The 14,365-nt window shown below is 43.8% G+C and overlaps 1 protein-coding gene across 1 annotated transcript in view; it reads left to right on the forward strand.

Annotated features, from left to right (window-relative positions):
- Positions 1–13,161, forward strand: part of LOC143290792 (uncharacterized) — an 82,432-nt gene extending 69,271 nt beyond the window's left edge. The window contains exons 4-8 of the mRNA XM_076600309.1: positions 5,039–5,261; positions 7,869–7,924; positions 10,163–10,265; positions 11,910–12,000; positions 13,005–13,161. Coding sequence (XP_076456424.1) covers positions 5,039–5,261; positions 7,869–7,924; positions 10,163–10,265; positions 11,910–12,000; positions 13,005–13,070 — 539 coding nt within the window. The 3' untranslated portion in view covers positions 13,071–13,161. The remainder of the gene's footprint in view (positions 1–5,038; positions 5,262–7,868; positions 7,925–10,162; positions 10,266–11,909; positions 12,001–13,004) is intronic.
- Positions 13,162–14,365: the final 1,204 nt, after the last annotated feature.

Consider the following 14,365-nt stretch of genomic DNA (forward strand, 5'->3'; position numbering starts at 1 on the left):
TACCTATATGTATACCTATATGTTTGTCTGTCTTTAACTTCTCTAGTTTCAGTTTCTTAAGAAAGCGTGGCTGCATTCGGACAAATTCATATGCGCTACACCACATCTGCTACGCAGACAGCAGCATAACCCAGCACACTGCTCAGCCCTGGAATGTCTGTATATGTGTTTGTGTACCTGTCAGAGGGGAAATCTTTTACATAGTTTTGCCAGAGACAACACTTTTGTTGCCATGGGTTCTTTTTCAGTGCGTCAGTTGCGTGCTGCACGGGACCTCAGTTTATTCGTCAGATTCGAATGGCTCTCAGACGCTCTGATTTTCCAGATTTGGGAGGAAGGGTGAGGCCGGGATTGGAAACCAAGCACTGACGGACACTGTGTTGGCAGACACACGTCTTGACCATTCCACCACCTTCCTCCTGTTAGTACCCCACGTTTTCGTCACCCGTTTTCATCTCGTCCCGTGATTTCTCATCCCCCTATTTATTCTATCGTCTGTCATCTTGTCTACATTTCTCTTTGATTTGTCCGTCTCTCTCTTCCTCACGCCATCTCTTATTTAGGATCTTCCTCATCGTTTCCACCCCAAAACCCGCTTCGTTTTTTTTCTTTCTTTCTTTCAACTGAAAAAAGAAAAAGAAAAAAGGATCATTGGCTTTCGGTGTCATTTTTCTTCTCATCCATCTTGTCCATCTTCTTTGCTATATTTGCCATTGGCCCTTTTCATTAACTTTTTCTATTCATTGTCTGTTACTCACGTCTATGCGTCTAATCTTTCATTTCGCGCGCGCTTGCATGAGTGTTTGTGTGTGAATGTGTGCGTGTTTGCGCGCGTGTGTGTCTGTGTGTACTGTTTAATTACTGTGTCATTTATTTTGAGCGTGCATTTTGAAAGTGTTTGACTTTATCTTTGATCTATTTTCTCCTTCTTTATCCGTATCTAACTATTTTCCATCTGGACTTTGCCGAAGATTTCTTTTTTCTGTAGTTGGTTTGGGTTTTTTTTTTCTTTTACTTTCAACGGCGCCACCCCACCCCCTTCCCCCACACCGCCCCCTCCACCTTCCTTCCTCTTGATCACCTTGATCGCTTCTGTTTTTTGTTTCTCTTTCCAACTGTCTTCTCTTCTCGTGTCTGTTTTACTGTCGACAAGAATGGTGTGTGTGTGTGTGTGTGTGTGTGTGTGTGTGTGGGTTTTTTCTTCGTGTTTGCGCGCGTGTTTCATTTTGTTACAAGATACATTTTATTCCTTCCTGCTGTTTCTTGAAGCCGTTTTACATTTTTTTCATATCCTCAAAAAACAAAAACAAACAAACAAAAAAACAACAAAAAACCGAGCGCGAGGAATGAAATACAATGTTTTGTTAAAGGAAAAAACAAACAAACAAAAACAAAAAAACAAACAAAAAACCAACAAAGAAACAAGCAGCAGCAACAAGAAACAAAGTACAGAAAAAACCCAATAAACGACAAACCATCCTTCCAGTCCCCCCTGTGCATTATTTTATTGTCTTCTTTCCTTGTCTTTGTTGATCTTTCCTTTCCACCATTCTGTTGTCTTTGCGTTGTGCATTCCTTTTAATCGTTAGCTTGTTTTCTTTATTCTCCTTTACTGTCCTTCTGTGTGTGTGTGTGTCTCTCTCTCTCTCTTTGTCTCTCTCTCTCTCTCTCTGTCTTTCTTTCTGTATCTGTCTCTCTTCCTCTCTCTCTCTCTTTTCAGTCACAACTTGTTTCTTTGTCTTTATTGTTACGTTTCGACGTCTGTCCTGTTTGTTTTAAACTTCTCCATTGGAATTCCTCCTGTTTTTATTTCTGTGAGTTTGGAAGCGTGTGGGGGGAGGTATGTTTGTTTATTCTCTATTTTCCATTCTCTTTGTGCTCTCTTATCGGCTGTTTTGACGTTTTATGTTTTCCCGTGAGTATTTGGAGAGGGATGTTTTGTAAAGCGATCAATTATGCGCCTTCTTAGTTTCACCCCTCGCCAGCTATTACAGGGGCTAATGGAAGGAGGTTCCCTGTGGGGTTTGTGAGTCATTCCTTCTCTCTCCTTCTGCCTGTCTGTCTTTGTATCGATATCTCTGGATCTCTGTCTCTTTCTCTCTCTCTTTTTCTCCCTCCCCCCTCTCTCTCTCTCGCTCTCTCTCTCAATGTCTTACGCGCACACGCATACAGACATGCGCACACACACACACGCGCGAGCGTGCGGGCCATGCCATACCATGCCATTCTAAGTCGTACCGTACTGTTCCACAGGCCTACCATAGCATACCGTATCATAGCATTCCATACCATGCCATACTCTACCATGTCATGCAGTACCATACTATGACATACACTACCGTACCGTATCAAACCGTGCCATACCGTATCAAACAGTGCCATTCCGTACCTTACTATTCCGTGCCGTGCCATACCATATCATACAGTACCATTCCGTACTCCATTATCCCATGCCGTACAATGCTATACCATACCATACCAAATCGTACCACACCATACAGTGCTATAACGTATCATGCCATACCGGGTCATTGCATTCCACACCACACCAAGCCATTACATACTCAAAGACGAAAAGCCGTCATGGGAAAGGAGTGGGAACAAAACGGAATAATGTGTCAGCGTTTTACACGCCGATTTTCAAATGAACACTTGACAAAGAAAACAACAATCAACTAATTTTGTCAAAGACTCTAGAGTGCTTCGTCAGTTGCGGATTCTACATTCTCCCTCCCTCTCTCTCTCTCTCTCTCTCTCTCTCTCTCTCTGTATGTCTCTCTCTCTCTTGCTGTCTCTGTCTCTCTCTCCTTCCCTACTCTCTCTCTCTGTCCCCACGCCCCCTCTCTTTCTCCTTCCCTCTGTTCCCTTCCTTCTCCTCTCTCATTGGTTTTACCTCCCTTTTTTACCCATCCGTCTCCATCACACACCTCTCTTCTCCCATTTCTACCTCCCTCTCACCCCAATCCCCCCCCCCTCCCTCTCTCTCTCTCTCTCTCTCTCTTAGAGGAGGCAGAAAAAAAGCCTGGAATTTTCCTCTCCATTTTGCAACCCAGAAAATGCTAAAAGTCTTAGGGGCTGTCTACGGGAGCGAAACAAACGATCGATCCGGGGAGGGGGGGGGGGGGGGGGGGGGGCTATTCGTGACCTACTCTCTCTCCTCTCCTTCCTTCCTTTGCTGGAGGAGCTAATTAGAGACTGTGGAGACCTCTTTGGAGGACGTGAGGATCTCTTTGTCTTCGCTTTGTCTTCTTCCTTCAAGCGGGTCTTCTGAAGAGGGGCGTACAGACAGACAGACAGACAGACAGATCACAGCGCTCTCCGGTTTTTGTTTTTTGGATATATCTTGTTTTCCTCACGCATCAGTTGTCATCCTGAATTAGTTGTTCGTGTTGCCAAGGTTTTATTTCTTGTTCTCTCTGTCTCTGTCTCTCCTTCTGTCTCTCTCTCTCTCTGTCTGTCTCCCCCCACCCCCTCTCTCTCTCTGTGCATGGGGTGTCTGTGTGTGTGTGTGCGCTTCCGTGGTAAACTTTAATAGATTCATTTTCTCTGGAAATACTTTGTCTGCAAGTACCAAAAATGGACTAGTTTTTTTTGTTTTGTTTTTTTGTTTTTTTTAAATCTTCATACTTATAGGTTATAAGACATACGGATTCAGCCGTATTTCCGTATCGTGAATGGTTTACTTCAGTGAGGCTCCGGATCCGGAATACGTTATTTGATCGTGTGTGATGACTGAATTGTATTCTGAGATTATGGTTTGTTCGCCTGTCTGTCTGCCTTCCTTCCGGTTTCGATGTTGTTGGTCTTTTGTCTGCTGTTGCTGTGTCCTGTGTCGGGGCTTTGGCTAACATTGTGTTGCGCATATAATCCAAGGACTTTTGAAATCAGAAGTTTACTGAGAAGAGGGAGAGAGGAGAGATACAGGAAAAAAAGAGAGAGATTAAAAATGGGGGTGGGGGTGGATGGGGCGGTGTGGAACAAATGCCCATTGTTCAAAAGAATGCAAAACATTATTGTAACTGGCAGAAAAAGAGAGGAAAAAACAACAACAAAAAAAACAACCAAAACCATCATTCTCATTTAGCGTTCTCAATCTGTAAAGACTGAGACAGTAGACGCTAGACAGACACAGAGACAGACACCGACGGACAGAAATATTGGCAGGCAGAGAGACAAAGACAGACATGATGATGATGATGATGATGATGATGATAAAAGACAGAAAAATCGAAACTTTTTTTTAGGGAAAAGGCACTTATCGGCCTGTTTTCATCCTATTGGGAGGGGGGATGCATACACATCGCATGGCAACAACAGCAAGAACAAATAAATGGCATAGGAAATACACAATTCTCCACAAAATAACATAGTATGCATATGCGTGAAGGAAAGAGGGGAGGAAGAAGGTAAGGGAGGAAGAGATACGAAGGAGAGAGAGGAAAAAACTGTTGGGAGAGAGAGAAAGGAAGAGAGGGGGGAGGGAGGGAAGGAGGAATGGAGGAAAGGAGATAGACACATAGACAAGGATATTGATAATACGTCATTTGTTTTCCAGACAGATAGACCGAGACGCCGACAGACAGGAATACTGACAAACAGACACACACAGACAGCAACAGACAGAAACAGTACTGACAAACAGAGAGACACACACAGACACCAACAGACAGAAACAGTACTGACAAACAGACACACACAGACAGCAACAGACAGAAACAGTACTGACAAACAGAGAGACACACACAGACACCAACAGACAGAAACAGTACTGACAAACAGACACACACAGACACCAACAGACAGAAACAGTACTGACAAACAGAGAGACACACACAGACAGCAACAGACAGAAACAGTACTGACAAACAGAGAGACACACACAGACACCAACAGACAAAGCGATACACAAAGAGACGACATAGAAAATAGATAGATGAGATGTAATTCAACAGTTGTTTTTTTGTGTTGTTTTGTAACCTGTCACAAAACACCACAGTAATTCTCTTTCTTTCTCTTTCTCTGTTTCCTTGCCACACAGACGCCTGCGGCCGCACGCCGGCAAGGACCCAGCCCCGCCCCAACACGTCGACGGCGCCGCCCACCCAGACGCCGACGGCCAGCCCTACGGCCCCTGTGACGTCTGTGGCCCGCCAGCACCGCCAGAAGTGCACGGCCGCTGAGAAACGGGAGGCCAACTGTGTGAACGGCGGGGAATGCTTCGCTGTGGATCTTAACGGCGGCAACCGGAGTGCCTACTGCCAGTACGTCACCACTATTAGTGTGTCTGTGAGGGTCTGGGTTCGAATCTCGTTCTCTCGTCGCCCTTTCTCCCTGTTTTTTTTTTTCCCCACTGAAACTGAGCGTATAGTACTGCCAGTACGTTACCACAGCAGTGTTCATCGAGGGGTCTGGGTTCGAATCCGGCTCTGCCGCCCTTTCTCCCCAGGTTTTTCACTGAAATTGAGCGTATAGTGCTGTCAGTACGTTACCACTACAAGTGTGTCTTGCCTCTCTTGCTTCCTGTTTTATGGAACCATGACGACACTGTACAAGCTCTCAGTCATGCCCACTCTGCACATGAACAGGGAGACAGAGAGGGAGTTTGTGATATATATTTTTGATAGGAAAAGCGGAATCGCATAAGAAAAAAAGAGTAGGAAAACAAAATGAACCAGAAGCATTTTAGTTTAAAGTCTTCTTCACACCCCTCCACTTCTTTATATTCATACGAAGAAAGAAAAACTCCCATCAACAGCAACAACAACAACAATAAAACCCAAACGTAGGAAACATAAGAACAGAAATATTCGAGACTGAAGAGAGAGAAAGAAAAGGATAATGAAAACCCCAAAGAACAACACACACACACACACACACACACACACACACACACACACACACACACACGCACACACAAGGAAAAAAAATAAATGCAAACAAAGAAAGAAGAAGTTTAAAACATTTTATACGTGTTCGAAAAAGAAAAGAAAACACAAAAAAACAAGAACAAAAAAAAAAAAAAAAAAAAACCCGAAAAACGAACATCCTTTTATTCCAGCATTAAGCCCCGTGGCGATTCTTGTTGTATTTTAATAAAGGCGTTCAGGGGGTGTCGAGGCGTCTATAAATGTCTGTCCGTGCTTCTGAGCACGTCTGAAAACCTGGCCTGGCGCCCTGAAGAAGTCCTTGGATTGGGGAAGAGAGGCAGTGGAAAGCGATTTTCATGTTGATGATGGGAACATGCGCGCAGAGCGGACAAGATAGATAACTTGTTATTGACAGAGAATGTGTGTGTCTCTTGGAGGCTGTTTTGTTCCGTCTGTCTCTCTACCTGTCTGCTTCTGTCTCTGTCTCTCTCTCTCTGTGTCTGTCTGTCTGTCTCTGTATCTGTCTGCTTCTGTCTCTGTCTCTGTATGTCTGCCTGTCTGTCTCTCTACCGGTCTGCTTCCGTCTCTGTCTCTCTCTCTCTGTGTCTGTCTGTCTGTCTGTCTCTGTCTCTGTGTGTCTGCCTGTCTGTCTCTGTAACTGTCTGCTTCTGTCTCTGTCTCTCTCTGTCTGCCTGTCTGTCTCTGTAACTGTCTGCTTCTGTCTCTGTCTCCCTCTGTCTGTCTGTCTGTCTCTGTCTGCCTGTCTGTGTATCTGTCTGCTTCTGTCTCTGTCTCTCTCTGTCTGCCTGTCTGTCTGTGTATCTGTCTGCTTCTGTCTCTGTCTCTCTCTGTCTGCCTGTCTGTCTGTGTATCTGTCTGCTTCTGTCTCTGTCTCCCTCTGTCTGCTTCTGTCCCTGTCTCTCTCTGTCTGCCTGTCTGTCTATCTGTCTGCTTCTGTCTCTCTCTGTCTGCCTGTCTGTCTGTGTATCTGTCTGCTTCTGTCTCTGTCTCTCTGTCTGCCTGTCTGTCTCTGTCTCTCTCTCTGTGTCTGCCTGTCTGTCTCTGTATCTGTCTGCTTCTGTCTCTGTCTCTCTGTCTGCCTGTCTGTCTCTATACCTGTCTGCTTCTGTCTACACACACACACACACACACACACACACACACACACACACACACACACACACACACACACACAACCATTTCTTCCTATAGTGTCTTTCTCATTTCCCCACTCACTCCAACCTCTCACTCCGTTTTCCTCTCTTACTTAGTTATGTATTCATGAAATTAATCATAATTTTGCTTAAAGATCAGACTGACAGCCACTCATGTCATAGTTATGTATTCAGATTGCTGATTATGATGTTGCACGCGATCACGTAGACATTCGGAAGAAAGATGAGCTGATCGAAACCCGGAAGAACGTATGGACAATGAGACACACAGTTAGTGAGCCTTTAATTGGGAGGAGGAGAATGAGGAGGAGATCAAATATTTTCAGCATTATCTCTCTTTTAGTGTTTTCAGTATGACACTATTCGTGTCTGTGTGGGTTTGTTTTGTTTTTTTGTTTTTTGTTTTTTTCCTTACTTCTTTCTTTCTCTTTGTTTGTTGTTGCTGGTTTTGAATGGATGATTGGGAAAGAAAGAGCTAAAAAACCAAAACAAAACCAAAACAAACAAACAGCAGACAAAAAACTCAGCTCTGGCTAATTCAGTGTACCATCTTAAAATAAGGATTAGACTCCAGCTAAAGCCTGGATAGAACAACCGATTTCGATGTTTACAACAAAAGTCTTATGGTCAAAGTAAAATTCCAAATAGAATCTAACACCTATATAAATAGACACCCCCACCCCCACCCCCACACTCACACACACACACGCACACAGCCAGTGACTGGCGGACATACTTGTCAGCAGCAACTCAAGAGGATGATGCACAAATAAAGTTCTTGAATCAGAATCTGAATGTACAGTGCGTGTTGTGTTGGGTGTTGCAGATGCCCGGAGCTGTGGGATGGCCAGCGCTGCGAACAGATGTCTGGCGATTTCTTCGGTAAATGTTAACAAGATGCACGAATGTGATCTCTGAAAGATTCACCATTAACATTGTTACACGTCATCTACGTAGGCATGCTGACTCGTTGTTGTGATATAGTTCATTTGAGTGCTCGCTCTCTGTCTGTCTGTACTCTGTCTGTTTGTCTGTCTCTCTGTCTCTTGGTGTGTTTCTCCGTCCGTTTTCTGTGCTGCCACAGGCCTCTGTATGTCTCTGTCTGTCTGTCTGTCTGTCTCTCTCTCTTCTTTTCTATCTCAATTTTTTTTTTTACTTCATGGTCGGGTGTGAAAGAATTGGAATGTTTGACTATTTCTTCCAGTGACAGTGTTGTGGATTTATTGTCAGCATTGCCTTGTTGTTGTTGGTTTTGTTGGATATCATACAGTTTCACGTGTGTTGAATATCATACAATCATATTTCATGTGTGTTGGATATCATACAATTCCATGTGTGTTGGATATCATACAGTTTCACGTGTGTTGAATATCATACAATCATATTTCATGTGTGTTGGATATCATACAATTCCATGTGTGTTGGATATCATACAGTTTCACGTGTGTTGAATATCATACAATCATATTTCATGTGTGTTGGATATCATACAATTCCATGTGTGTTGGATATCATACAGTTTCACGTGTGTTGAATATCATACAATCATATTTCATGTGTGTTGGATATCATACAATTTCATGTGTGTTGGATATCATACAGTTTCATGTGTGTTGGATATCATACAATTCCATGTGTGTTGGATATCATACAATTCCATGTGTGTTGGATATCATACAGTTTCATGTGTGTTGAATATCATACAATCATATTTCATGTGTGTTGGATATCATACAATTTCATGTGTGTTGGATATCATACAATTCCATGTGTGTTGGATATCATACAATTCCATGTGTGTTGGATATCTTACAATTTCATGTGTTTGATATCATACAATTTCATATCTTACAATTTCATGTGTGTTTGATATCTTACAATTTCATGTGTGTTTGATATCATACAATTTCATGTGTGTTTGATATCTTACAATTACAATTTCATGTGTGTTTGATATCATACAATTTCATGTGTGTTTGATATCTTACAATTTCATGTGTGTGTTTGATATCATACAATTTCATGTGTGTTTGATATCTTACAATTTCATGTGTGTTTGATATCATACAATTTCATGTGTGTTTGATATCATACAATTTCATGTGTGTTGGATATCATACAATTTCATGTGTGTTTGATATCTTACAATTTCATGTCAACGTCAAAGGTGGGACATCCATTCCTGGCTCTGTCCTGATGTGAAGAATACGAATGCTTGATTAATTCTTTCTCTCAGTGACCATGTTTTGCCTTTGCTGATTTTTTTTGTGGGTTTTGTTTGTTTGCTTTTTTTTTTGACTCACTTGTGTAAACAAAGTGAGTCTGTGTTTTAACCCGGTGTTCGGTTGTCTGTGTGTGTGTGTGTGTCTGTGTGTCCGTGGTAAACTTTAACATTGACATTTTCTCTGCAAATACTTTGTCAGTTGACACCAAATTAGGCATAAAAATAGGAAAAATTCAGTTCTTTTTAGTCATCTTGTTTAAAACAATATTGCACCTCTGGGATGGGCACAAAAAAAAAAAAATGAAGCCTAATTATATGCAAACTGCATTTACTGTTATATTTATATTTTTTGTATTCTCTAAACTTGGCACTTTGATCTGATATTCTGACCCAACAACAAGAGCAGTCATTATTATCATTTTCTGTTCAAACAAGAACTTTTGCTAAGCATGGAAGTTTTATTTATTTTGCAAACGTTTTGGTGCAGATAGTAAAAAAGGGAAATTACTCTGTAATTATGCTAGGGGAGTTAATTTGCTTTAAACTGATCTTTCTCATCTTAAACATTACATTTTGAAATTATTCTCAATACATAAAAAGCTGGGATTTTTTTTTAAAGTGTATCACAAGTGAGTCTTGAAGGCCTTGCCTCTCTTGTTTATGGTTGCATCTTACATTTTGATGCCAACGTAATGGTGAACTGCCCTGTGCTGACAGTAAAATAACAATATGTATTTTTAATATGCTGAAATTGCACCCTCTAAGCTCACTTCGCATCCCCTCAATTCATGTATTTGTAAGCCTGTCGCCGAAGTACATGAAACCGAGACTGTTTTGGTATTGTTTTCTTGCTTTTTTTGTGGCATATTTGATTGTGTTGCTGTGTGTGGTTTCAGTGCTGTATGCCGGGCAGGTGAAAAAGGCTGGCATCGCGGCCGGTGTGGTGGTCCTGGTCATCATTTTAACCATCATCATCGTTTACTTTGCCGTCAAGAGGAGGTCAGGAGGGGGTGGCAGTGGATCGGAACACACTGAGCTTAGCTGGGCGTCAGGCTGCTTTGCGTGTGTGTGTGTGTGTGTGTGTGTGCGTGTGTGTGTGCGTGCGTGTGTGTGTGTGCGTGTGTGTGTGTTTGCATGCATGCCTCTGTGTGTGTGTGTGTGCGTGTTGGGGCTTGGGGTGGGGATGGGGTTTAGTGTGCGTGTGTGTGTGTGTTTGTGTTCGCGTGCATGCCTCTGTGTGTGTGTGTGTGTGTGTGTGTGTGTGTGTGTGTGTGTGTGACATTATACATTCCTGTTTAAATGACTGGTTCTCGTGCATTGTTCATGTAACAAACACCACAAACAGCCGCCGTGGCGAAGTGGTTAGCGTCGCGGACTGACGGCTGGGAGGACGCGGGTTCGAATCCCAGCGGAGGTGGGTTTTTCGGCCCGTGGCCGGCTCCTACCCAGAGTTGAGTGTGCTGTGGGCTTAAATGGGGAGACTGGGACCACACAGTCGAGTGTCATCCACTTCAAGGATGCGTCTTTGGGTGTGTTGCTCTAATTACCTGACCAACACTGCAAGTGTCTGTATCTCTCGGGCCTGGTTAACGCCGGGATATCATTATGACAGGAAGCGTAGAGTACAGCCTTGTCACGCAGTCCCAAACCAAAATGGACCTCCATAGCAATATCGTCATCATCATCGTCATCCTCCTTCTCCTTCATCGTCATCAATATAAAAACAAAATAGTCTCAAAGTCTGTGGCCTTTCATGCCCTGCTCTCATGGTGACCTCAGTTTCGATGCCCCTCCACTTCTGTGCTTGGGGTGAGTCCTGTCAATGTCGTCAGTGTCGGCAGATTCATGGGGGGCTGTTGTTTGAGGGACGTGGTGGCGGTCTCCACTCTGGGAGAGACGCTCACTCAGTCTGGCTCCGCGACTAAGCCATTATTGTCGTTAGTAGGGGGCTTAGTAGGTGGTGTCCTAAGTACGTTAAAACAGAACAAGAACCACTGAACACCACCGAAGTGACTCAGCAGCAGTGCAGGGTCTCCTCTGGTGTGTGGCCTCCAGGCGACCTAACATCGATGGTTCCCTGTGGACTGCCGACGCTGGAACTGCGACGGATGAACCCGGGTGTGGCCGTGTACGGGGGAATCTAAATGAGCGGCGTGGGAGTAATGCCACTGAAACGGTGCAGATGATGGGGCAGCAAAAAAAGAAAAGAAAAAAACAAAAACAAAAAAAAAACACCACAAACAGTTTTCTCTCATTGGAAATGATAAGTATTCCGTATTTGATAAACAACAACAGCAACAATAAAAACACATGTCTACTCGGGTTCCGTGTGGACAAAAAAAGAGATGATATTTGTGTGCATGCAAGAATCTTTGTGTGTGTGTGTGTGTGCGCGCGCGCGTATGTGGGTATGGATGCTTGTCCACTTTCGGAGGAGACGATAATCTGAGGTCGTCCTGTGTCTTCCATGGAGAGAGCATCCCGAATTTCACACAGAGAAATATGTTGTGACAAAACGTATTACAATACAATACAATGCAATGCAATGCAATGCAATGCGATACAATACAATACAATGAAATGCAATGCAATACAATGCAATGCAATACAATACAGTACAATACTTGGTTTCGGTGTGGACAGGAAAAAGAGGAAGCGAACTCACGAACGGGCACACAGGGAGCACGATGCCCAGATGAACGGCAATGCTTCACAACCTCTGATGAAGGAGGCGGTAATTCTCTTTCTTTCTTTCTCTCTCTCTCTGTCTCTCTCTCTCTCTCTCTCTCTCTCTCTCTCTCCCTCTCTCCATCTCTCTCTCTCTCTCTCTCCCTCTCTCTCTCTCTATCTCTCCCTATCACACACACACACACACACACATACTCACTTTTTTAATTTATCTGTTTCTCTCTCTCTCTTTCTCTCTCTCTCTGTCTTTTTTCTGTCTGTCTGCTTCTCTCTCTCTCTCTCTTTCTTTCTCCATCCCCCCTCTCTCTGTCTCCCTCTGTCTTTGTCTCTCAGTTTCTCTCCTCTCTCTGTCTCTCAATCTCTCTCGATCTCCCCCCCCCCCCCTCCCGTCTCTCTCTCTCTCCCTCTGTCTTTCGGTTTGTGAAGGGAAATCACTGCATTTTTCTCACGATCGCATGACGAACTCAGACACTGACATAAACTCTTCGATATTTGGCTTGGGGGCTGAGTGCGGTTTGAACGTCAGCAGTGTAAAAGAAGACTGACGATATTGATGATGTAATCATGATAAAAATTATAGCAACAACAACAACAACAAAATGATGTTAAGAAGTGGAAGATGAATAAGAATGATAAGAATAATAACACCGGGAAAGACAACAATAGTAATATAAAAAAAAGAATAAATAAATAGATAATTAAAAACAGAAAAAAAAAAGAATAAATAAATAGATAATTAAAGCCTTGTATTCATCATGACGCATTGCCGAGTCTCTCCAGATGCACACGGTATGATGATAAGAATAACAACAACAACAGGAAAACCAATGACGACGTTGATGAATAAGATTTTAATGAATAGATAGATAAAACCTTGTGTTGATCATGATGCGTTGCCGCGTCTTCCAGATGCACACGGAATGATGATATGAATAACATGAACAACAACAACAGGAAAAGCAATGACAACAGTGATCAATAATAGATACTGAAATAACCACATAGTGAAGGCCTTGCCGTTGACCACGATGCCTTGTGCTGTGTCTCCAGATGCACACGGAACGCGAGCGGATCGCCCTGAACGGTATGGACAAGGCGCCGGAGACCAAGGTATGACGGTGCCCCCCACACCCGCCCTCACCACCACTACCACCACCACCACCACCCCTAACCAGCCACGAAGAGGGGGAGGGGGAGGCAGGGGGGAGCTGCCCCATCATCCTCTGTCACGCCCCTGGCGGCCTGGGGGAAGAACAGGAACTCATGCCCATGATCGTGGAGACGTCTGTCTGACATCTGTTGGAGTTCTGTCCTCCCTGCATGTGTCTCGGTTTAATGGCTAGCTGAGAGAAGACACAGCCCCAGTCCCGTGGACGTCTTTATATTATCTTTAAATGACTTCACTTCATGGTTTTCTCTGTGTGTAAGGTGGAGGGGGATGTGTGTCCGTGATTGTGTGTGTGTGTGTGTGTGTGTGTGTGTGTGTGTGTGTTTGCTTGCTTGCGCGTGTGTGTATGTATGTGTTTGTGTCTGTGTGAGTGTCTGTGTTTGACTTCGCCTGCACGAATGATGCCACGGTGGTTTTGTTCGTTTATTTTTTGGGGGGCGTTTTCGGCTTTTTGGAGTTGGGTGGGTGTCATCTCCGAACGAGCAGTGGCTGGTAAAAACGATGACCAGAAGTCCGTGGTGTGTGGGTGTATTTGGAGGGAGGGTCGGAGGGCTGGTGTAGATTTTTGGCCAAGACCCGTGTGTCTTTACACCGGTTTTTTCTCACTGCTGTCTTGCTGCAAGGACTTCGTTCTGATGGAGGTGTGAGCGACAGTATGGTGTTACAGTTCTCAGCGCAGTGCCAGCTTTCTGCTGGCTTCTTTTTGTGTGTGAACCGTACTTCGCTGTGGAACAGTGCATGGATTATTTCGAACGCATCGTATTTGCAGAATGGTGTACGCCATTAAAAAAAAAAAAAAAGAAAACTCACGGTGATGGAAACGTGTCCTGTGATTTCATTATGACTGTGCTTTCGTAAGCATCTGGATACATTCTGATTCAATGATGGATATCACTCGTTGTGAAGCAAACGTGTGTTGCTGTTTTTTATTCTGCTGGAATCAGTTCCCACATGCATGGAGAACGTCATCCACGAACAGTTGGATGTCCTGTTTATCCTTTTTTTTTTTTTTTTTTTTTTTGGGGGGGGGGGGGGGGGGGGGTTAACGGGAGATGTGTGAAGTATTCCAGAGATCTGAGACAAGGCAAGGCAAGGAGTTTATTTCAGTTACGCACTACGTGCGGGCATTGGAACATAGCACGCATGCCAGTGATTGGCACGCCATATAAAGAAGCAGACGTAGGACTGGTGGGTCCTGGTGATGACGCCCACGAGTCGAGTCGTCTTTCAGAGGGTCTCCGTG

Source organism: Babylonia areolata, chromosome 1, assembly GCF_041734735.1.
Source record: "Babylonia areolata isolate BAREFJ2019XMU chromosome 1, ASM4173473v1, whole genome shotgun sequence".
Classification (NCBI taxonomy): Eukaryota; Metazoa; Mollusca; class Gastropoda; order Neogastropoda; family Buccinidae; genus Babylonia; species Babylonia areolata.